The following is a 25,438-nucleotide window of genomic DNA, read 5'->3' as shown; positions in this document are numbered from 1 at the left end:
TATTTTATATTTTGGCTTTTGACTTTGGTTTCTTTTGCATTTATTTAATTCTGAACTCTTTAAAGTTGGTTTTATTATTTCTATTTAAAATTTTATTTCATTGCTGCTTGTGAATTACACTGCATGATGAATGGCACTCAACCAAAATATAACATTTTGTAGGCTAAGACCTGCCATGATGGTAAGCCTATTCTTTTTATGTGGGATTTCTTTTCTCTCTGCTTCAAACATGTCAGTTTGACAGGAGGAGGCTAACTGGTCTCTCAGATAAGTAGACATATGGGTTTTTTTGCCTTTGTAGGCAACACTTGATGTCGTTTTCAAACTAATGCAAATTTTAAAGAAGAGCACTTGGTGTGCCGTGAATCCCTTCTGAAACACTGAAAAATGCAGATCAGTATAACTGGCACCAGTGGAATGACCAGAGCAGAAGGACAAGCCCATGTGTGTCTTGGTCCTATACACACCTTTGTGTATCTGTGCTTCTAGTCCACATTCACTGCTCCATTTCTTTTCCAGAACCTCTGGAATCTTGCTTGGCTTCCCTCACACTGCTTCAGCAGTTCCCACTTCCTAACTGCCTGCAATTTTGGCTCTTCCTGCCTTGCACTGTGAACCATGGAAATAAGAAGGGGAAGAGTGAAACTTTGATCAGACCTGAAACCCAGTTGAAGACCTCCATCAGTTTCAGTGTTATGTAAGCAGAGCCTCATCTTTGAGATCTCGACTAACAGAAGATCCCATCCTGTCAGGGCCAGAATGAGCTGCCTTCCCCTGCTCTTTAAACTTGATATCTGTGAAGGTGCTTCTCTGCCACACTGGTGGAGGGACGGACCCCTAGACCAGGAACCAGTGGGGGTTTATTCAAGCTTAGGCTGTTGGGTCCTTGTGCCTCTGTAGCCTTTTCTGTGGGTCCCTGCTGAGCTCATGAAGGTCCATCCTTTTGGCTGTGGCAGGGCCTTGCAGATCCAACAACTGTGAAAATATTCAAGATCTTTACTTTGTTCAGGTCTATTTCATATTAAAAAAAACCCAACAAAACCAAACCCACAACAAATAGACAAACAACATACCTCCTTAAAGAAATCCAGATCTGAAGAAAGTTTAACAACAGAAAGTACTAAATAAGGTAAAACCAGCCCAGAACAGTGTGCACTTCTTGGCTGTATTTGTGACATCTTTTGTATCAGTCCTCACTATCTTAAATTTTACATAGCAAAGTAATTTTAATTTTGAAATTAAGATTTAACTTCTTTTTAAAAAGGAAAATCAAATGTTCTAGCATCTTCATAACTTTTTCAATACACACCCATTAACTTCTTGGCATTAAAATGGCAAATGAACAGCTCTCTGCTTGCATAAACTCCAGGTTTACACGATTCACGTTGTTGGGGCATTTCTGTCTCTTAGTGTAAAGGTTTCTTTATTAAAGTCCTTGTCTGGCACTGGCACAAAGGCAAATGTGACATGCCCTCTGTGGTGTGCCAGCTCCTCCTCACTGTGCGTCTGTTTGGCCCCTCCTTTGGGAGGGATTGTGCTCTTCATTAAGGGAGCAGTTCCCAGGTTTAGGCATGCCGTAGCTGTGCAGGGACATGGACCTGTGTGGGATTTGCAGGCTGTGCCAGGCAGACTCAGCTTCCCCCAGAGAACCTTCTTCTGCAGGGCTCTGCTGCAGCTGCTGCAGGATGCCCCATGCTGGTTGTGCCCTGCTGCTCCTCTGTTGTTCTCCAGGCAGGTGTGGGAGGGGAAGGTTCTCACAAAAGGAATTTAATGGATCCAGACCACCACATGTCTGCCCACAAGATCTCATCACCCTTGCTCTCACCTCCATCTGCCCTCCCTGCCTTTTGGTGTCCCCTTGATAGATGATAAAGTTGTGGTGGTGTGTATATGTAATGTGGTGGGATTTTTCCATCATTCTGCCATGCATCCCATGCATACCCACGCTTCCCCACATCCCTGCACAGGCAGAGCTCTGAGCGCCTGGGACCCTTGCCCTGCCCCAGCTACTGGTGGGCCTGCTAGCCTCACCTGGGCTCAACAGAGAGAAACTTTGCAAGGCCTGAAGATGTCATTTATCATGGGCCATGGAAAGGCTAAATTATGCAGGTGCATTTTAATGTGTGGCTAGTTGTTGGCCACACAAGAATTAGGGTGAGAGTGGGTTCTTGCAAAGATGTTGTCTGCCTGGGGTATTTTCCCTATTTTCCACTCAGATGCCCCCTCCAATGCATTGTGAGTGTGTGCGTTGGATGAAGGAGTCAACCCGTGGAATTCTAACCTTGCATGTGTTACAGGAGGGATGAGAGAACCAAGTGGTCTTTGAAGATTAAAGTGGATGATGGTGCATCTCAGATCTGCAGAAAAAACTTTTTCATCCTAGCAACCCTAAAAAGTATGTGACAAGCTGGAATGTTGAGTTGTTTATAGGGTGCAAGAGCTCTGTTGCTGCACAGAAGAAGGAACAGGAGTTTTATGCAGCAGCACAAAAGAGATTGTCCAGAGGAGATGGGACTGAGGGCAGAGTACTCTGTAGCTCCAGGACTCCTTCTTAGGAATCACAGAGAAAACATACTGGGGTATTCATCTGTACTTTCTCACTGCATTTTTGCTCTGACAGAAAGCATTGGTCTTCCTTCCTTTCTCTGTTACCTGCCCTGGCTCTCTTTTAAAAGTGTAATTGGGTCAATGGAAAGAATAACAGAGACACCAGCTATGAAAGGCAGCTTTGGAGTCCTGTAAACATCTGCAGCTGCTTTGCAGATGAGGAGAAAAACAGACCCACATCTGCAGCCCCTGTTTCCGTGCAGTGTGCTTAATCGGAATTTTATGGCTGTGATAGCAGATTACGGTGCCACTGTCATGAGCCCTTGCAGCCCCAGTCACAGTGGACACTGCGCATTTCAATACCTCCTCCACTAATCTTTCCCCCACTGCTCCCATTCCCTGGCTGCTAATTTCACGCAGGCACTTAAACATGATGGATAATTGTGTTCTGCTTATCAATGTTTAATTTAAGGGCTGTTCCGTCTGACCTGAATGCCCTCTGCAAGAGCTGTGCCTCATTATTGATTTCATGGTCATACCTGTGACATTACCTGCTTTGTAGGAAGTAGACTTTGACATTCCTGTGAGGCTTTGGCAGCCAGAGCTAATTGTCAGAAGAATAATCGAGTCAGCAAAATCATTACAGGTGATCTGTATGTTACCACTGTTTTATCTGCCTCTAATTAGGTGCAGGAGAGGTAACTCATCACGGTAAGCACACCACACTGGTTTGATGTCCACAAATAGAGCAAGATGAGCACAGGAGGGGAGTTATTCATTAATAGCAGCGATTCAGTGTGTTGGAGTCCTGTGCTGGTGACATCTCCTTTCCCAGTGGAATGGCATGAAATGCTGTACTGCAGGCATCCATGGGATACAGAGTCTGAGCGACTTTCGGGCAGGACTAAATGCTGGGGCATGTGCTCAGTGGCCTTGGACCTGAGGTAGCAATGAGTGTGCTGCTGCTGTGGAGCAGTATTTTGTGTGTGTAAAACCAGACAGCTCTTTTAGGACATGCTTTTCTCTTGTTTGGGTACTGCAATGCCCCATGCTGCTGCCCTGGGCACACCCTGAGTGACACACACACATCCCCAGGTGGCAAAGGGATCAAGAGCCAATTGATGGAACTCATCAGGTCTTTTTCTGATGACAGTCTTGTGCATTTGACCAAGACATTTTCTTTGTGGTAACAGTTGAAACAAGCAGGTTAGCATGATCAAGTTCTTCATTGGGCAGAAGAAAAAGAGCTTTTATAAGTGGGAACCAGATTTTTCAGAATAAAAGTCAGTGTTGGTAACCAGTTTCACTGAAATAGGCTAGAAATTTGGACTTGCTGCCCAGAGATGAAGTGGCACCCAAAAAGGTGTTAAGCAATGACATCCCTTTCTGTAAGGCACCACAGCTTCTTCATATCTGGGGTAGCAGGTGCCTGCTATGGCAGGATGTCTGCCAAAGCCCACCAAAGAGAGAGCAACATGTGCAGATACCTGGGGCCAGCAGTCCTCTGGGGTCCTAACAGCAGAACAGCACCAGTGCAGGTCCTTTCCTCTGCCAGCGATGTTTGAAGGCACTTGACGAGGGTGGTACCGTGTGACAGGACCAGGAACATGACCACAGCGGGGGTGCCATCCTCCTCCCATCACATTGTGGAGTCTTAGAGACCATGCAAGGTCATTTTGAAGAGAGCACAGTCTAAAGCCAAGTTAATCCATCTGGGAGGCCTTCTGGAAGTGGTTTATCGATTCTACTGGAGCCTTGCTGCAGCTGCTTCTTGGCATCCCTGCACGAAGCCAGCATAAGGATTCCTTGCACACAGAGGTTGCCAGGCAAGGAGCTGTAGAATCCCAGATTGAATAGGATGGTGCTTGGAAACACCTGCCCAGCTCATTGGACAACTCTGTGGGCTGGTGTGGTAGCATCTCTTCATTGCCAGTTTGCCTAGTGCAAACCTGCATTTTAAAAAATAGTTTTCTGGAAAGACACAGAGTCAGGTGAGGCAGCAGCCTCTGTGTGGATCTGGGAGGGAGGACTCTGATCTGTGCTGTGGACAGGTCTGTGGGGGATCTGGTTTGGGCAGGGATGTCTAAGTGGGGCCTAGGGCAGTGCTGGTCTCTGCTGGGTGGAGCACTCTGGCGCTCGGTGGTACCTTGTGTAATTCAGACAGGGGTCTCTGCTACCTTGGGTGGCCATTTCAGATGGTCTGATGTCTTGGAATGATACCTGCAAAGAGCGTGGGAGGATTCACCAACACTGCTGGACTGACTTTCTCAGTATTGCTGACCTCTTGGTGTTGAACCTCTGACTCTGAAGAGGTGGCATTACCCCATTAACCCAAGGTGCTGCCTCAGTCTTGACCATGCTCCTGAGCTGGTGGCAATCACACACCTGCTGTGAGCATGGGGCAGGGGCAAAGGCCTGGCTTCCCTCAGTGCAGACCATGGTGCATCGTGGAAAGGAAAATCACCAGCCCTGCTGGTAGTTGTGAGACAGTGGCAAAGGGGCTCTGTGAGCCCCCTTCCACCACCTGAACCCCATACATTTTCTGATGTATCCTTTGCTGTAATTAATTACGTGTCCAGTGGGCTCATTTCTTTCATACTGTTACTGACAATCTGTTAGATAAAGGGAAAAAAATGCGTTGGTGTCCTGTGGTATTGAAAGTGAAGGGTTTTCACACTGTCAGGGTAATGAATTCTGCACGGGTTTGAAGCACCTGAGCTTGGGGGAGTCCTTGTGTCATGTGTCTGGGAGTGACAACCCCCAGTGGTTAATTACTGCCATGGATGAGAGCTGAGCTGATAGCAAAATGAGATAATTTCATTAGTAGTTAAATTTGAAGTTAATTGGATTCACGTTTACACACAGTAGTGTACAAAGACACACTTGGAAACACTCTTTGCCGCCTTTTGATTTTTTTTTAAGAAGGTAGGTGTATTGAGGAATGCTTCTAAACCGCTCCCTTTTTTTTTCCCTGTGGTTTGGAGGGAGGAGAGCCGTTTGCTGCTGCAGGCTGCTCTCTGCCCCAGCGCTTTTGTCCTGCAGTGGGGACATTTGCTGATGCCCAAGCACTGCTTGCTTCATCTGTGCAGGGGTTGCTGCTAAGCTCTCTTGTAGATGGTGGCAAAATTTCTTTTACGGAAGAAAATTACTTATTAACGCTTTCTTTGCAAAATGATAATTCGCTTTCATTGTGGATGTTGCCAGCTCTTAGTGAATGGAGGGATGGACATTTGTTGTCTATCTTCTGTGGGCAGAGCCTTTGCCATGTGCAGGTGTGCCCATAGCAGAGGTGTTTGCTCCACTCTCCACAATGACAACACTCATGCTCCCCCTAAGACATTTTCTCTCTGGAAATCAGATGAGTGTTGGGTCAGCATTGCCTTGGAGATGTTCACCAGGACCTGAAGGAGCCTGGTGAAGCAGTCTGGAGGAGGTGATGCAGTAAAAGAGATGGTAGGGTCCAGCTGAATGGGCACTAGAGCTGCTGTGTGCTCCTTCTGTCATGGAGGTGTGCCAGTTTCAGGTCAGCAGATGCCACTGAAGGTACCAGTGCTGCTGGGGCTACCAGCCTCTCCGTGGGGAGGCTACTGTAGGAAAGACTCAGAAAGGTATTTCAGTACTTGGAGCTTAAAATTGTTGGCAGAGGTTGTTGGAAAAAGATTGTTGGTTACCTTGGAAAATCCTGCTAGGCTCTGCTCTAGTTGAGCTTCTCTGTAGGCTGGAGCTGGCAGCTGAGCTGCTCTGTCCTGCACAGTATCAGCACAGCAAGGCAAGGAGGCAGCTCTGCCCAAAGATACTTCTGCCCCATCTTTAACTCTGCACAGGACAAAGACATTCAGGAAAAAATATGTCTTGAAGAGACCTAGGTTCCTATGTCTGTGTGGCCCATTGCTAAAATGCAGATATTCATTTCCTCTTGAGTGCTTTGCCTGTATGAGAAAGGCAGAACAGCCTGGAGCAGAGGCTGCTTCTTAATCTCTCTTTGTACTGGGTGGATTAGTGTTTTTCTCTTAAATCAATTGTTTTAGTGCAGTTGAAGCTTGCCAGCACGGGGGGAAAATCTCATAGAGAATGGGATGCTCTAGTCTTTCTTTTTTGGTGAAAGCAAATTGGATGGAATTGACAGCATGAGGTTGGATTGCAGCACTTGCAGCTATGCCCTTGGTCACCTTTGGCCAGCCCCTTCAGCCTCCCCTCAGGCCCCACCTGAGACCTGGCTGTGGGAACCCTACAAGGAAGGTTTGTTGACACATGACAGAACATTTCATTTGGAAATGGGATGTAATGGAAACCAGCCCAAACCTGTGGAATAGATCATACAGGATTAGGGTTAGGGTTAGGGTTATATCAAATAGATATTTCTGTATTGACTGAGGAGCAGAGGTCCTACTTGTTACACTGTTGTTTGTGATGGTTATGTTGCTCACTACCCTTGACAGTGATCCTGGTGATTCTGGGTGTGGCAGTGGTTCGGAGAAAGTGAATATTTGTAATATTTCAAAATATCGAAGTAAATGTCAAGGTTTTGATGATAGCTATGGAAAGTGAGGAGTGAGGTGTAGTTGGTGTGGGGCACTTTGGGAGAGGGAGCTTGCCCACAGGTCAAGGCACCTTTGGGAGCAGAATTGTTGTGCCATTCTGTAGTGACACCATACAACCAAGAAAGGGGGGAGCCCTGTTTTCCCTCCTGGCTCTCCGGAGGGCTCCTAGATGGCAGCAGTCAGCCTGTGAAATGTTCATCTGCATTAGGGACAGCTGTTAGCTGAGTCCCTGCTAGCTCTGGCAGTGAACTTAGCTTCTGAGACTGACTTCATGTAGACTGCAGATACTTTTGTATTCTCCAGACTGTAGAGGTGACATAAAGCGTTTAATTTTGTGTGGGAGAGAAGGAAGCAGGGCAGTGATGAGGGGAGAACATTTTAATCTAAAATAACCATTTTCTGCCTGCATTGAATAATTAGAATTCATTATGCCCTTCCGTAAGGGACGTGACTTCTCCCTAGCACTGGAGAACAAATTAATCAATTGTTTTGAACCTTAAATTCTTTTAGGATGTGAATGCACCATAAATATTCTGTAGGAAGGGCCTGAGAGGAACAGCTTGCATCCTGATTTGCAGATACTGAGTGTGGAGGAAAGTGGGGCATGTGCTAAGAGATCACTGCAGCGATGCTAGAGTTTTGGCATGTGCCCCTTCATCTGAGGGTAGGGGGAGGCAGTCTTTGTGGCCGTGACCCAGAGATTGTGACCCACAATTTGCAGTTACTTGTGTACCTGTCTCTTGTCTCATCAGATGAAGTCTCATTTCTTTAAAGATATCAAAAAAGGAAGATTTTAAAGTTTTATTTTTAGATCAAAATAAAATTAGTGCTCAAAATCTTTACCCCTCCAAAAAAAAAACCAAAACCCCAAAACACTTTAAAAGGAATTGTTTTGGCTCTCGTAAAAATGTTCAGTTTCAATCTCTCCAAGCTCTGGAGACCTGAAAAAAGTTCACTGCCTTAAAAACAATTGCCTACAGAACACAATGTGAAAAAAGAGAACCTGTGCTTTTTTTTCTTGTCAGTAGTGCTAAAATCAACAAAGTCACATAACTTTTGCTGATCCAAATGCTACCTTTTAAGGAAGAAACTTGATTTTTGCTAATGAGCTGTTTTGGGCCAACAGGATCTTGGAGCTGACTGGTGCCAGATGGTCCCTGACCTGTAGAGGCTGGGAGAGTGGAAGGGCCAGGTGTTTCATGCAGCCCAGAGTCCCTTTCTCTTAACCGAGGTGTACACTCAGCTTTTCAGAGATAACCTCTCATACATAGCCACTGCCTCTGAGCTGTGCTTTGGATCTGAGGCACACTTTATTTTCCCCTGGCCTTGAAGGAGCCACTTGGCAGGCTGGCAGAGGTGGTGGCAGAGCCAGAGGGGGCTGGTCTAAGGGGCAGGTCCATGGACTAAAGTGGTGCCTGAGTAGTGTGGGTGATGCTCACACTGGGAGTGGATTGCAGAGACTTGGCCCAGCTGCTGACCAAGCCATGGTGCTACAGGGTCAGTGCTACCAGACACCTCTGGGTGTCTTGAAAGCAACTTGTCCTTGGCTAAGTGTTCTGCCCAAGGATGCCATGGGAGGCCAGAAGACCATGAGTGGGCTCCAGGATTTCCTCTGGGGTGAGGGATGGATCCTGCCTGATGAGATCACAGGAGCATCCCTTTCTTCTGGTCTCTTGTGGAGGGTCTCTTGTGGCCACAGCTGACAGTGGTTTACCCAAAATCATGGGATAGGGATGGTGACAGTTCCAGAAGCTCCACATGGGAGCAGAGTCCAGGCATGACTGAGGAAACACTTCTGTGGCTCTTTGTGAGCCATGATATCTGACCTCCTGTCTTTGCACTGCCAGCAGACACATGTCCTCGAAGGTGATAGGAGAAGTGTCTGGGAGAGGGTGAAGGAAGAGGGGGTAGCCCAGACTCCTGGTCCAGGGGCAGAGAGAGATGGAAGACATCCCACTTCCTGCTTTTGTGGGGTTATTTCCATGGAAGTACTGTGGGTACTTGACTAAAACCCATGTTTCTGTGGCTAAGGAAAGAGCAGTGCATCAGGCTGTGTCTGTAAATCTAAACTCTTCCTCTGGCACTGTGACAAACTATATTTTAAGCCACCTTCATGTCTCAATGCCTTGTGTTTGTTCCTTTTTTTTTCTTTAACAAGAGATAAAACAAATGCCCAGCATTGTATTTAGATCTCAGTCTCAGTTTTTGCATGTTATTTTCTAGAGAGTTTTTTGGCAAATATCATTAAGATCTGTGTTATTTCCCATTTCATTGCTTTTGACTTTACAAATCTAAGCTTTAGAGGAATTTGGGAGTAGGGGTGAGCAGCTGGAGTTCAGGTGGGTGTGTTCCTCTCCCTGCAGAGCTCTGCTCTTCACCTTCCAGTCTTGCACTTCATTGCAGCTTTGTGGCAGCTTATAGAGAAAACAAAACTGTGCCTGCCCTCCCTGCCAGGCTGGAAATCCCATGCTGGTCCTCGCAGAGCAGTGATGACAAATGCATGGCTGTGTTCTGGGTGCTTGGGGAGATGTAAAACCATGTCTGCTTGTCGCAATGCTCACTTGGTGATTTGTTGGTTTGATTCCTCAGGTCGCGAGCTGGCAAGTACAACCCTCCCAGGATACCCTCCACACGTCCCTCCTGCTGGACAGGGCAGCTACTCCGCTCCAGCACTGACAGGAATGGTGCCTGGTGAGTCTTCAGAGTAGGGGAGAAAGAAAATGTAAAAGAAAAACAAATAGTATTTCAGGAGAGGAATGTTGTGTGCTGTAAGTGTTGTGTGCTGAGGTAGAAGCTACGGTGCCGAAGGGTAGGTGTGGAGTGATCCTGAGTGAAGTAGGACCAGGCTCCCCAGCAGAGGAGGCTGCATAACCTGCAGAGTGCCAAAGCAAAGTGTTGGCACTGAAATGCTGAAGGAGCTCCAGCCTCCCTTCTGTGGAGCCTGGAGATTGCTCCATATTGGGCTGTGCCGGGCGCTGCTCACCTGACTCAGGCTTTGCTCTAACTCGCCAGGTTTCTCCCTGCACTGTCCCTCTGTGCTGCCCCAGTAGTGAGACCATTGGCCCTGGGGGCTGGACATGTCCTGACCTCAGACTTCCTCCATGCAAACCTGACTGATGGGGACACCAGGCTGTTCCCAGGACACTCTACTTCTGTAACTTCCTTCCATTTTGGAACCATGCAGTCAGAAATGCCAGCAGCTGTTATGCTACTGCTACATGAGCCAGCTGCTGGCTACTGCTTGCCTGTGTGGCAACAGAAGCAGAAGTTGTGCAGGTGCCTGGGGTGGGCAGAGCAGGTTCTTCAGGTATGTCACATCACTGATGCCATCCTTTAGCACTGTTGGCTGCAGATCCACACTCAGTTCAGAGTAGGACGGTGACTTCTGGGTGCTGGCAGCAAGGAGTGGTGGGGCAACAGCACTCCTGTCTTTTCTGGGCAGTTACCAATTCTTTGGGAGCACCTGCTAGGGTGGGTTGGCAGAGCTGCAGGATGTGGGGCTTAATGGTGCTCAGCCAGAGGAGGTGCAGTATAGGTTCAGTGATGTAGAGTCATCTGAGCCGATTTTCCCAGGTAATAGATTTTATTTTTAACTACATATAGGCTTGTGTGACCTATTATATTGAATAACTGCACTGTTCCTCTCACTGGTTCCTTTAATAACAACCTTCTGCTCCAGCTAGTGTGAAGGTCAGCTGCAATTCCTGTAGGTTCTCCGTCTCATTTAAGTGAGAATTTGCTAACTAGCAACCAAAATGCCTTCTCAATCCTTCTTTGACTCCTGTCCTTTGCAGGACCAGTTTTAGAGCCCTGCTAGGGTAAGCACCACAGTCCCTGAGGAGCTGACAGTAAGGCAGGTGACAGACACAGTCTGCTACTATTGGCACATCTGCTTGTTCCAAAATGGCCAAATTCTCATGCCCAAGCACAGGCATGTGTTTGTTCTGCTGGCTCTCAGGAATTCATCTCATGACCTGCCTCTGCCTTGTTCTAGTTTTTGGAGCCTTTGCTAGAAATGTGCTTCCTTGATAAGATTTTTAATCATTAGCCATGAATTTCTGCTTGTAATTAAGCAATTGTGTGAGTTAAGTGGTTAGAGACATGGGAAAAATGTATACATGATAACACATAAGCAGTGTTTTGTTGCATGCTTGTTGCTACTGCCATTGCCCCTGCTGATGTGAGTAAACCCAGCCCTTGCCACGCTGGCTGTACCACACCTGCTGGGGTCTGCAGCTTGCCTACGGGGCACGGGAGACCTTCACACTCTCTTGAAATTGCAAGATTTGTGGATTCAGCTTCACGTTCTGTCCTTATCTTTTCTCCAGCCCCCATCACAGCTCATCCTAGCAGGAGCACTTTTGCCTCCTGCCAGACCCACGTCCTTCCTTATCTCTCCCACAGGCAAGGAGGTACATAGAAGCCTGTTTCTGCTGCATCTCCAGGACTTGTTCAAACACATGCTCAAAATTTCACATTTCCTCCTTCCTTTCCTGCAAAACAAGGGACTTGCATATCAGCAGTGAATTTCCATTTTTCTGTGGCTTGTCTGCTATGGCAGAGAATAAACTATTCAAATGCTTTTCTCTGAAGGAACCAAACAAGCAAACATGTGGTTTGATTTCAGTCTGGAGCTTTAGGGACTGACAGCTGGCATTGTTCAAGGTTCCCATGAATGTGTTTCCTCTGCAGGCCATTGGCCCTGCAAGCTTCTCCTGCCTTTTGGTGGCTGTCACCCTGTAGAATTGACTGGAGGGGAGCTGTCTGAGCTGTGCTGAGGTGCCAGCACCAGCAGTGCTCTGATGTCACAGGGTGCAAGTGAAATGCCATGGTGGGGACAGATGTGTACGTAGGTGGAAAACAACAGGCTGGGTGGTCAAGCTCAGAGGTGGTGCCTAATGGCACACTCCAGGTGGGTGCTGGTACCATGCACAGAACTGCAGGGTACGGCTGGAGGTCTCTCTTGGTTCACAGCTTCATCCACAACTAGAAGAGAGGCCATCTTATCAAGTGTTCAGAGGGTGCCAACCTGCTATCAGCAGGCTCTAGAGCAGAGCAGTGATGTGGAGGCACATAGACAGGCTGGGGAGGGGCAGGAAACCCAGCAAGGACAAACCAAATGATCCTGCACCAGGAAAAGGAGCACTTTGCTAGGAAACAGGCTGAAGACTGTTTAGTTCCTGGAGGGGCTACAGGGATGAGGCAGACTGAGAGCTGAGCATCAGTCTGTTATCTGCACTGCTTGTGAGAACAGTCAGCATTGTCCTGTGGCAGGAGCTGCAGAGAAGAAATTATCCCCCCTCATTTGGAACTTACGGACCCACAATGGGAATAGTTCTGGTTTGAGCCCCCTTAACACAAATAAATAATTGGTAGAACTCAAAACAAGCCAGATGCAACTGGGTATGACAAAAGTCTCCAAATTTTCCCCCAGGAGATGAGCCCAGTGGTGGAACAGGTTGCTGAGGGGTTGTGTAGTCTCCATACTTGAGGATTTTCAAGGCCATGGTGGGTGAAGCCCTGAGTATTCTGCCCTGGCCTTATTGCTGATCCTGCACTGAGAATGGTACTGAGACTGCCTGAAGGCCTTTCCATCCTCAAATGATTGGTCATTCCATGACTCAGTGTTTCAACTGAGGCACTGCTGGAAATGTGCTGCAGAAATTCATATGCTTCTGCCTGATACTGTGAGTAGGGATGGAGTCAGGAAGCTGTTTACAGATGGAGATCAGGCCCCTCTCTGTAAAGGAGTGGTGCCAGCAGTCCACGCAGAAGAGACACTTCTGCTCTAGTTACCCTTAAATGACTGAGCCATGAATCCCACTTTGAGGCTGGAGGGAGCTCTATAGAGATCTTTTCTGTCATAGGGAAGATCCTAATGTCTACCCAGAGACTGGGAAAAATCACTTTGCACATTGCTCTTCCATCCTGTGACCATGCTCTCACTCTGCAGCAGTCCGGTGGAACCTTCTTCCAGCCCCTAGCTTGGCATCCTGTTTGCCTGTGGTCCATGCCCTATGCCTGACTCACTTTTTCCTCTGGGAGACTATTAATGATGGGAGGAGGGTGGGTAGATCCAACATAAGATTGGTGACTATTGCTATTCCTGGACATGCTGGGAGCAGGCATCAACACTGACTCTATCATGCAGTATGTCGTGGGAAGCCACAGGATCCCAGGAACAGCCACCAATCTCACCTGGGGAAGGGGACATAGAAGTGCCTGGAGCAGCTTGCACAGAATGAACACTTCTCTTTAACCCTCATTTTCTGGTGTCTGATGCCTTGAACATGGGAGTTTATATTTCTTGTAGATGTTCATTTTGTCTGGTGCAGCTCTCTGTGTATTTTCATTGTCTGTTTAAAGCTTTAATCCACTGTTGGTTCCTACTAGATTCATGCCCTCAGCATCATCTTGGGGCACAGGATCCCACAGGTTACTAAGATGCTGTATGCAGAAATTATCCCAAATAATTTGGTACTGTTGTTACTATTTGTTCGCACTGTGACTGTGCCCCTAAGGTGCTGTTGCTTTGGAAACGTGGAACAGTGTTTTCCCAGCAGCTTTTCTGGAGGAAAGTCGCTGTGGAAGACAGGCTGGAGCAAACTGCATCTTCTCCACCCAGTCATGTACTTACAACATGAAGCCTTGTGCCACCTGGCAGTGCTTGCTCCATTACAGAGATATGGTCCTGGGGCTGTTTTCTTCTTTGGATGGACATGGTGCTGTCTTCTGCTTGCAGTTTCTGCCTCCTCTGCTCCTTTTACTGCCTCAGACCTCACTTTGGGAGCTCAGCAGAAGCAAGCTGGGTGCACACTAGGAAATGCAATATTTCCAGGGGGTTTACTCTGTGAACAATGTGGGGGCCTCAGAGCCCTTTCCTGAGGTGAAGTGCTTGAATGGAAGCACAGCTTCTGCAGCAGCTGTTGGCTGGTCACAGAGACCATACAATTGCAGTATCTCCCTCAGCTCTGGAAGGCTGGGCTTTCTCTCCAGTGCTGTTAGTCCTTCTTCATGGGCTCTGCTGCCCTGCTGATTGGAGCTGGCATGGTGACAGGGACCAGTGCTGTTTGCCTGGGGTCTTTTCTTGATCCTTTGTAGCTTCACAAACTACCAACTTGTTTCCAGCACCAGCTCAGGTCTCTCTTCACAGATCACAACTTGTGTCCGTGGGTCTGCTCCCAAGATGTATCTGAAAGTCAGTGTTCTTCCTTGTGTGGGGTAGATGCTGGCCATTGGCAAGGATACAGAGGGGAAACATGAGGAGTGGTGCAAGAGCTACAGTATGTGTGCCTGCTCCAAGCAGCCCATCCCAGAAGCTGTGTCCCATCCTGACAGCACTGGGCCAGAGGGCTGGCGGCAATTTCATTGCTGAGACAGGGGTTTGGACAAACCACACCTGTGTTCACCAGCATGTGTGTGCCCTTGCCATCATGCTGCAGCTGAGCTGGACACTGGTAATATGCAAGGAGCCATGATAACTTGCTTAAATCCTTATTCCAGTTCTTGTCCCAGTTAGAAGTGCTGGGACAGCAATCCCTGTTTCCCCTCAGTTTCTGTCTCCTTCCCCCATTCTTTCTTCACAACTCCAGGGTTGAAGCCCCTGCTCTGCCACCCCTTTTCCCCTCCCCAGGGTTGCTGTTCACCCCATCCCCTCCTCTCTTGGCAGGCTCTGCATACTGGGTGACAGGAAAGGGTAGACTCTCCAGAATAGTGATGCTGAGAATATAGTCATTAATGGGACTCTTGAAACCCAGATGTCCTTTCTGAACACCAGTAATTTGTTTTTAATGAAAAACCATGCAGTGACCCTGAACAAATGAATTTCCTTTATAAGAAGTCTATGTGCAATTACCCGACTAAAGGGACCTGAAAACACTGACATTCAAAACTGGGCTTTGAAAAGAAAGGCATAAAAAATAGCAATGCTGTCATTAGCAATCTTTTATCTAGGAGAAGATGCTTACTCTAACGTGTGAAGGGGAAGGAGATGATGTTGCAAACAAAACACGTGGCTTTCAAATGCATTTTTTAATTGTGGCTGGCAGGTATTGAGGCTGAAGAGCAGTAAGGCTGTGTTGACTTCTTCCTGTTTGGGCTATTCCTCATACTGAGTCTGCAAGGGATAATATCCTTCCTCAGTCCACTGGCACTCAGCCTGCAGCACGGGGTGCAGGGGGCCAGAATGCCAGCCTTGTGTCCTGGAGGGGCTAGGAGGCAAACATTTGGATGAGTGGGACTATCAGGATCCAGTCTGTAGAGATTGGTGGAATTTGGATCCACTGGCACACTGAAGACTTTATTCATAGTTTCTTTAGTTATTTTTAAACTATTTTTAGGGTTTTTTAAACTATGTTTTTTTAGTTATTTTTGATCTGGCTCTACCTTTGCCAAAGTTTGGCAATCGCATGTTGTAAGCTCCTGACAATATTTAGGAAATAAATGAGAAGCAGCTGAGAGATAAAATGCCTAAAACCAGAGGCAGAGAACCAAATTGCAGTATGTGGGATGTCAGAGGGCATCAGAGAACCAGGTCCTCTTCTGTTGTCCAGCATAATGCTGGAACTGCTTGGTTACACTGACGTTGTTCTGGCCAGCGAGAGTAAAAGGAGGTTCTGGCCCCTTATGTTAGATGGCCCTAAAGCAAATGAGGAATAAACCTTAACAATTCTTTGCTGAAGCAGAAAGTTTGCAAGTTACCTCCTCAGAGCTTAGAAGTGACGCCCGAGTGTGCCATTGTCTCCACCTGCTCCATGCTGCTGTGACTGGGATAAGTATGTGTGTTTGGGTTATAGCCACCTGTACCTTTTTGAGAGTTCATGCAGCTCAAACCCAAGCCCAGATGACCCCTGGTGCACCCCTAAGACAACTTCAGCCCCTGCAAATGCTCACAAAAATATCCAAGGCTTCAATGCCACAGTCAGAAGGCCTGCTACCAAGGGGCAGAAGTGCTGATGTGGCTTTCTCTGGTTAAGCAACTTTTTGCATTTTTCCCCAAGTCTGAGGCTATTCCACAGAAGTGTCTCCCCACCCTTTTGTAGTCTTGGGAGAGAAATCCCAGAGAAATTTCATCACCTATGATGGAGTATGCGATGTGCCATCACAAATATCCATCCAGCTGGGGCAAATTGCATACCAGCTGACAAATTATTCCCTTAATTAATAATGAAACAGTCAGGTAAATGGTATATGTTTATACTCTGCTTGTATACATTTTGCATGAGGGTCTGCCAGAATCTTGGAAGTCTAGAGAAATGTTTTGGTTCTCATCTGTCAGGAATGTAATTACTGTGCTTGCACAGAATATAGATAAAATCTATATTATTTTCAATATGATGTTGTCAAATATTATTTCATTGAATTAACTTAGAAATTATGCTGAAGAGGGCAGGAAGATGAAATGCTAGAAAGCCTACAGCCTTTGGATCTACTGATCCACTTTCCCCTTGCAGAGCAATCCTCACCTGGGGTGAGTTAGGCTCTCTGCTCTTTACTCCAGCTGAGGGTATGGTCCCCAGTGTCCCACACGTGGCAAAAGCAGACCACTCTGCTTTGGTGGCCCTCTCTGCTCTGTCCATAATTTCTGCCTCCTCCTGTCGAGGTCAGACATTGTGCATATCTAAACATAAGTAAGCAAGGTAAGTGTGTATAAACAAAGAGGTCTGTATTTAGGAGTGAGGAGGAGGAGAGAAAACATATTGTATTGCTCTACTCTTCGGAAATTTCTATGCATTTGTAATAACAAAATTACCATAATTTGCTCGTTAACGCAGCTAGATCAGTCAAGCATTGTTCCAAACATGCAGAGACTGCCTCTCGCTCTAGGTCTGCCAGTGAGTTAAGCACGGTAGAAATTAGCATGCAAATAGCCCTAATTCGGCCGAGCTGTCAGATCCCCACTCAGCTGCTTGTTCCCTTTGAAATCCCTGACAGGAGGGGCTCAGGCAGGCCCATCCTCCAGTAGATCCAGCCAGAGGAGTACCGAGGGGGCGCCTCCCGAGTGACAGTTTGGCTACCTTCAGTCAAATCCATCTATCTCGTCAGCCAGCAGTGGTGACACAGGAGGCTGTGGGTTGGGGTGCATCTTCCAGCAAGACCTCCATGCCAAAACTGTCTTCTCCCCAACCCAGGATGGTGCCAGGATTTGGGGCTCCAGGAGTTGAATGACGCTCCCTTGGGATAGGGGAGTGCTCTGTTCAGATACCAGTGTTCAAGTTAAGCTGCTCTTTGGATCAGAGTGTTGAGGTTTGGGTTTTTTAGTATTGAGGGATGGAAACCAGGGCTTGTGGTAATTTCTTCTGGAGCCTTAGCCAAGACTTCTGGGTTGTCTGTGGCTGCGAAGCTCATGGAGCATCACTGCAGAGGATGGTGCACTGGGCAGTGATGGGATGCTGCTGCACAATGTCTGCCATGGTCCCTGAAGATGGGAGGAGAGAGAGGGGCATGCAGCTGGTGGCACAGGGCTCTGTCCTGCATCCCCAGAAGGGAGCCATGGGACCATTCCCTCTCCAAGGTACCCACAGAGGGACCCTGGTGACAGCTGGGAATGGTTCTCTGTTAATGATTGTTCAGTGTTACAGGTCCAATGTGTTGCCCACCTTTAAGCAAGATTCGTGGTTATAAAAGCAATAGTGAGAATTTATGAAGTCTTTTGTTGCTGGTTTGTTTCTTTCCTTTTAAGGGGAGGTTATGTTACTAAACATTTTTCTGTCCTCTACAATACAGTAATTTTGAGACCCCTTGTGGTGGCAGCTACAATGAACTGCCCCAAAATATCTAGAGGTGGAAATTTAGAGATGATGTGTTAAAAGCTCAGTAATATGCTGTGTAGGACCTGGCACGTGGGTCTGATTTTAAGAGTTTGCCTTATGCAGGATCAGTTCACCCCAACCTAGGCAGCTCCCAGGGTCCCCTCTGGGCACTAAGGACACTCTCCCTGTACGCAAAGGGTGCAGGGGCACTGCAATCCTCCTTTGCAAAGGCAGGAACAGCTTTACAGAGAGTTTGCTAATAGATCATTGTTCTGCTGGCTCTCAAAGACAGCGCTGACAATGGCTGACCAGGTAATGCATCCCCAGTGTGCTGGCTGAGACAGCTTGGTGTCCAGCCAGATGGGGCATGCCAAGGGTGAGGCACGCTGCTGCATCCTCTGCATTTCATGGGTCCGCTCCTGTTTGCTCTTGTTTATTCATTACAGACAGCTGTCCTTTGGTGAAAACACAATAAGGAAAAGATAGCTGTAATCAGAAAGCCATGAGACCTACAGTAGTTTTGATTTTGGAAAGCTGCAGTTTGGATTAGTGTAGCAGAGCTATGTGAGTGGTAAGACACTGCACAGGGTGCCCAGAGAAGCTGTGGCTGTCACATCCCTGGAACTGCTCAAGGCCAGGTTGGAGGGGTTGGAGCAACCTGTGATAGTGGAGTGGGACAGTTCCTGGGGTAGTTCCATGGCAGGGATTGGGACTACGTGAACTTTAGGTTCCGTCCAACTCAAACCATTGTGTTATTCTGTGATTCTATGATTCAAGCACCAGTGTTCTGAGCCTCACACAGGCATTGCCTGTGAGCAAGGAAGGAACAGCTAGAGCTGACCTGGACTTGCAGGACTGAACTCAACTCAACACACACCGCACGTAGTGTGGTTTCTCAAAGAAGAGAAATAGCCATGTGAGATCACGCAACTCAGATTATGATTTCATTCTGTTTTTCATGCTTGTGTCTCCTTTGTGTTATGTCAGCGCACAGAGTTTAAAAAAACTGGAGACTACGAAAGTGTCATGGTTGAGAACAGCAAGTTGTCGGAGCTTTGAGCCCTGTGAAATGCCCAGCATCTGTCAGGGCTGCCAGCTGTGGCTCAGGCATCAGATGACCTTACATGTGGGGTGTGTGAAGCAGCCAGACTAGCTATCAAATCAATCAGGCAGTTCCCAGACAAATTGTGTTTGACAATGAGCAAATGCTGAGATCCCCAAAGTAAGCAGAGTGGAAAGCACTTCATGGCCCACTGTGTCCATGGCCAGGAATGTGACACGGCTGCTCTTTTTCTGCCATACCTCACAGCATGGCAGCTGGTAACAGTGATGGGAGAGTAAAGTCTATGTTCCCATCACATCCGAGCTCAATGGCCCAACTGTCCAGTGCTTCCATGTGGTGAGGGTTGGGATGATGCGTTTTCTTTCCTCCTGAGCGTTAGACCCTGGCTAGCCCACCTCTTGCTGAGATTCTTGTCTCAGAGGGGGCTTCTCATACCCCATCCCCAGCCGGGGTTTCTGTATGCACTGAGCAATGTGCCTAGCTCATGGTGACAGGGGTTCAATATCTGCCCAGCTTCAAGGTGTCAAGAAGTCATCCTGTAATGAGATGGAAGCCTCCTGCTTCCAGCATTTTTGTGGCCAAGGGAATGCTGCAGACTAGATCCTGAACCCAAGCATGCCCAGCTCCCTGAACATTCCCCTCTGCCATGGGAGGATGACCCCTGTAGAGGTTTTGAGGGGACTTAGCAGCCATTCTCCTGCAGGCTGTTGTTTATGAATTCAGTATTTTTGCTATTTGCTGGACTTATTTTCTGAGATGGTAGGTTTGACTTCTTATGATTGTTGCTGGAGAGGGTTTGCTTGCAGTTAGGACTGTCTGAACATAGAGCATCTGCCCTGTGGTAAACTGCAGCTCTCAGAACTTATGCCTATGGCACAAATTGAAATGCTATGATAATAAAGTATTATCTTCCCAGGATTTTCTGGATTCCTTGAGACCTTATCAAAACAAGTGAAAATGCTTGGACATTACAATAGATTGCAGTGTAGTGCAATTCAGTGTAATGTGATCACTGCAAAAGAAATAAAATGGGGTAACAGAAAGAAAGAAAATCAAGTGAGAACTTTTAATCAAAATGACATACTGTAGTAAAAATGAAGGAAGGTGCTCCAAGAACTGCCCCTTTTCCACAGCAGAAATTTCCTCTGAAAATACAGTTTAAAGCAGAGGCTATTAATCTGTAGGAAGCAGTATTTGTATTGGAAACCTATTGTGTGGTCAGCAGTGTGAGGCAAGTGTGAACCCCTGGACAGGGGATGCAGGAGCTGAGAGTTTGAGGATGTGTCTCCTGCTCATGAGAGGCATGTTCTGGGCCAGGAGAAGAGAGACAGTCTGCATGAGGAAGTGAGAAGTCTCCAGAAAGAAGTATGTGTTCATTTGTTTCTGTCAGCAAATCTGGCAGTGGGGCACTTCAGATGGGAAAAAGTCATTTGTTTCTTATGACCTCAGTAGGTTTGGGATAAGGCTCTGCAGTGACTGTAGAGTAAGCTGGGAAGTTTAAGTATCACTTCCTCAATTACTACTAAAAAGACTAAAAGCTGCACTCTTGTACTGACTTGATGTCCTTTCAGCAGCAGTTGCATTAAATCCTGTCAGTCTTGGGTGCTTTACCCCACCAATAGTTTGTCACAAGTAACTGCTGGTTGAACGTGGGATGTCTTACTCATGTGGAGAGGTGTGCACAGACTCCATGGTGGGACAAACAATGCCCAGGTGGGAGAAGGCCTGCTTGCTTTGTCTGTTAAAGGTGTGGGCACAGGGTTTTGGTGTGGCCCCATCTTTTTCTCTTACCAGCCTTCTTCAGTGTGAAGGAGCCCTCTCAGCTCAGGCTAGCTTGTCTTTGATTCTTGCACATTTACTAAAGTCAGGAAAAATAATGCCAGGCGGCAATGAGGAGCCTGGTCCTGGTAAGGTATGCACTGGGCTGTTGGGAGCCATATGTCCCCTGGGGCATGTACCATGACAAATCATGATGCCCTCAAGAGTTAACTTGCTATGTGTGGAAGGAGACTTCCTTCTCCTCCTGTGTCTTCTCTTCCTTGGTACCATTTTTGGCTTATTCAGCTGGATCAAGTCAGGCAAAACAGCTGCAGACATTATTTGGAAATGGTGTAGCATTTGCCAGTAAAATGTCCCATCCGTTGTGCCAGAGGACTGAGCTGCCACATTCCCAGACATCTGAGATTCACTGACAAGGTTTTATTCTCTGCCTTTAATGGATGACTGTAGTGTGGATATGGTGTAGAAGCAAAGCAGTGCAGTGGAAATTAAGTGAGAAATTATCTGTCTTCTGTCACTTAGGCATTCATTTGCATCGTCTCTGGTGTCAGAAAGAACATCATCTCTTCTGGGGATGTGTGTCTATTTCAAGCTTCCCACAATCACAAAGTGGGGAAAGCAGACCCTGCTAGTGTGCTAAAGCCCCAGAACAGGCATAGATGAAGCCTTCAGTCCAGCTGAAAACCTGGTCTTGCAGAATAGCTGAGATGCTGAGATTTGTGTGTCTCAGCTTGCAGAGCTTATCCACACAGGAGGTGAGCACAGGAGACTTTTCCATCTCTCAATGATGCTGCCACCTTGGCAGAAAGGGCAGGACCTGGCCTTCTCCTGGAGCTGCTGTACCAGTCCCAGGTGAGCCATGGCCAGTCCATGATGGGGTCTGGGAGTCACTGAGGACTGGGGCACCAGAGGAATGCCTGAGACAGTGCTGATGTGGGAGGATGCTCCCTCAGTCATGCAGATGCTTCCCTGCTCATGTTCCCACACCTGCACTGGAATATAATTCAAGACAGCCTCCATGTCAGCAGCAATGTGCATGTATCAAGCTGCCAAAATGTCTAATTTCCAGGCTTTACAATATTTTTAGTCTATGTTACTATGGCATGTAACATTATATCTTCTGCTATGAGGTAAATTATTGTGTAATTCCTGGAGGTGGCTGCACATTGCAGTGTCATTATGAAGGCTAAATTTATAGAAAAGGCTCAAGTCAGGATGAAGCATGGAGTGGAATGTTTTCACTCGATCCAACTGCAATATTTCTTCTGCCTAGCTCAAATATTTTAATCCCGCAATATACTTCTTGTGACCTTTTACACCAATTTAGGATGAAACCATATTGCAGAACTTACTTTCTCTGAGTCAGTTGTTTACCTTTCATCCCACCTGCATTACCAAGCTGGTAAGTCTGGAGCAAAGAAGGCAAAATGGTGCCTGCCCTGGTGTGCCACGGGGCTGCTTCTGCTCAGCTTGGGAGGGCATAGGCACAAAGGCATGGAGTGATGTTCTGTGTGGATGCATCCCCTGTGCTTCTTGTCTGCTCCATGACCCTTGTCCACTCTGTGTCACTTGTCCACTCTGTGCATCGCATCTGCCACATGTCCCTTGTCTGCTCTGTGACCCTCATCTAGCCTGCCCCTTTGTGTTCTCAATGCCCTGTATTCTCTCTGTGTTGTTCATCACCTTTTGCCACTCACCTGTACTCTGTACAGGGTGCAAGGGGGCTTTGAGAGGGTTGCAGCAGCCCCACCAACCAGGCTTAAGGAGAGACAGTCTGGTATGGGCAGCTGCAGCAACCAGACAGAACAGCAGTGTGTTCTCAGCCCCATTTCTGGCAGCACTGGTGCTGAGGCTCTGCACATGGCCAAGTATGGCTTGCTGATCTTGATATCACTGTTATCACTGATATCACAGTGCAGCTTCCTGATGCTAGGTCCACCTGGGATCCCCTAGTCTGCAGGCTAGTGGCTGGTGGAGAGGGGAGATGACTCTACAGGGGCAGCTGAGAGGCAAGGGGCAATTACCTCATTGCAATTAATTGCAATGCCATCTTATATTCAGATGAGTTGGGCAATTGTCCTCCTGTATAGAGAAATGAATCTCTCCTAATGCAGTTCCAATATGGTTGCTCTGTGGCACCACCTACCTTTGTTGTATTAAAGTTAAATACCTTTGTGTACAAAAGTTTAAAGTGCATAGCTAAAACCTATGTGCTTGCAGTAATTGCAGACGTAAATCTTTTTGTCATCCTGCAAAGACTAGGTGAGGTATTTCATAAATATGTCAGAAGCAGCATTAAAATTTTATGGCAGGCAGCACGGGTCGAGAATACTACAGTGACTTCTCAGCAAGGTATGTCCACCTTAACCCACAACTCATTAGTCATTGATGGGATTTCTGTGCCTCATAGCTTCTTGAAAATGCAGTACTGTTACAAAAATCTGCAGGTTACTGTTTTCTTACAATGTGACAGCCCAGTCAGAGCTGTTAAAATACAACATCTTTGACCAGTGTTGCCTAATGTAAAGATAAAATGAGGGAGAAAGACTGGCCAAACTGTGTAATCACATAATTATATTCAAATTCATAAGAAGATAATTGGTGGTCTTGATGGGACTTGGAACTTTGGAGAGATGCTCTCTGAATGTAAGAGAATGTTTATTCTCAACTGTAATAAACTTCTCCTTGCCTGATGTGCAGTAGCAATTAGCCAAAGTAGGGGCTAATTTCATTTTGAAATCACATGGGTGAAAATTTAGGAGATGGCTGCACCTCAGCCACTCTCTGAAGGGTTAATCAATGACTTCAAGATGGGACAGACGTGGGCTGGATGTGCTTTTGGTGAGTGTGAGTGTATGAGGGGTCAGAGATGATTATAAGTGATATATTGATCCACTTACAGCAGATTTGCCAGTGGATTTACAAGCCTGCATGTGTAAGGAGTATGCACATATCTGTGTGTCCATGTTTGCAGGTCTTGTTAGTGTGTGTGTGTGTCCCTATATGTGGGGTGTGTTTCTGTGTGTGCACCCTTGCTGCTGCAGCCCCTGACATCCCAGGAAAAGAATGCCTGGTCCCCTTGCCAATGGCACTGTATGCAATACCCCACCTACTATGGGAGCAGACCCTGGCTTTTGCCCCCAGCATTTCTCCAGGGGGCATCCAGCTGGATTGCTGTGATAGTGTCTGTAGGTAAAGGAACATGAAGTGTATAGTTTTGTATATTTATTTATGTAAATGTATATATTGTAGCTTCTTGGGGAAAAAGAAAAGTGTGTTGTTCCTCATGTTTTTAGGAGAGAAAATAGTTCTTACAAACAAAAGTATTCCTCTGTTTGTTCAGATTTGTTTAAGGAGGATGTTGCAGATGCTCAGCAGCCAAAGTAGAGTCTGGCTTGTACCACTGGCCCCTGTAATTAACAATTATTGCCACATTTTCTGGCAGTAATTCCTACAGGCAGAATACTGTCTAATTATTAATACAGATTAGTGGCACTGCCTAGGATCCTGTAAATGCCAGTATCTCAGGGTTGGCCTGATGGTTGCAGCACATCACAGCTCCAGACACTCTGTCTTGGCTAAAGGTGGATGAAATATTTGATGTAGTTTTGTCATGTTGTGTTGAAATAACATGGGTAAAGGGCTTACTGCTCTAAGGACTCACTGTTTGTCAGGGTTCTTTTCATTTAAGATCAACATTGAAGGTTTTGTCCTGTCTAAGAAAAGTTTTTCTTGAAAAACATCTGTGACGGCTGTTCTTCTGCTGAAATCTATTCTTTTCAATTCCATCATTGGAATAAAAAAGGCTGATGGTGGGATATTAATTGTATAGAAAGCATTTCCACTTCTCCATTATGATGTTTTTTTCACTTCTTTCCTGTGAGAATAAATAGATTGCTCGATACAATGCCAGGTAAGTGCAGGTTCAATTGGAGCAGCTTCCCATTTTGATGCAGAGGACCTCAGGTGTATTGAAAAGCAGCTCCCTTTTTTTGAATCTACTCACTGAAGAGGTTTTCCAAAATGACATTTTTCAGCCCCCTTTGGAAACATTTCTTTTTATGAAAGGTTCTTCCCACCACGACCCATGCTAGCCCAAGTACCATGTGAGCTCAGGGGACTTCCATCATGCGTCACTCTGCTCAGAGTGAAGATATGTCTCTTTGGGGTGGCGTTTGCATTGCTTGCAGGAATGGGCACAAGAGTGGCATCTGAAAGGGGTGTACTGGCCCCCAGGCTGCCAGATCCTTCTGGGGGATCCAGCTGCAGCATCCATTGACATATGTTGGATGTGTCATTCATTCTGGCATAGTTCCTGGTAACACAATCTTGAGAACATTCTCCAAGCCTGCACTTCAAAGATTCATCTATGAATCCCACCAGCTTGTCCTGGGTGTTAGTTGGTTATGACCCTGAGTATCTTCATTGAAACAAATTGGATGGATCATGGAAGGCTTTTGCTAGATACAGGGTATTTTTCTGCTCAGCTTGTTCCTGGTGGGGGGGAAGATGCTATTTCGGAAAAACCTGCTTTGTTACAGTAGGAGTGTAGTTTGGTATTTTGCCCAATTTTTTGGCACTTCTGCAGCATGTATACTGTTCAGTCTAGAGCAGGCAAGTTGGCAGCCAAGTGTGCTTGGTCTGCAGAGCTGAAAGCAGGGTGATCCATTTCCTTCCTTCAGTGGGACTTCTACCCAAAGAGCAGGTGAGGGACCAGAACACCTGGCAGATGACAGGTGGCTGGCCTGTGGCATGCC

General features: G+C 46.9%; 1 protein-coding gene across 7 annotated transcripts in view; it reads left to right on the top strand.

The window, feature by feature from the left end:
* PAX5 (paired box 5) overlaps positions 1 to 25,438 on the top strand; it is a 136,272-nt gene that overhangs the window by 94,194 nt on the left and 16,640 nt on the right. For 4 of the 7 annotated variants that reach the window (XM_066569142.1, XM_066569137.1, XM_066569136.1 and 1 more), the window contains one exon: positions 9,678 to 9,779. The exons of the other annotated variants lie outside the window; for them this stretch is intronic. In XM_066569142.1, the coding sequence (XP_066425239.1) occupies positions 9,678 to 9,779 (102 nt within the window). The remainder of the gene's footprint in view (positions 1 to 9,677; positions 9,780 to 25,438) is intronic. 7 annotated transcript variants of the gene reach the window in all.

The sequence above is a fragment of the Molothrus aeneus genome, chromosome Z, assembly GCF_037042795.1.
Source record: "Molothrus aeneus isolate 106 chromosome Z, BPBGC_Maene_1.0, whole genome shotgun sequence".
NCBI classification, from domain to species: Eukaryota; Metazoa; Chordata; class Aves; order Passeriformes; family Icteridae; genus Molothrus; species Molothrus aeneus.
Note: the sequence above shows the minus strand (reverse complement) of the source record. Positions and strands in the feature narration are given on the sequence as shown.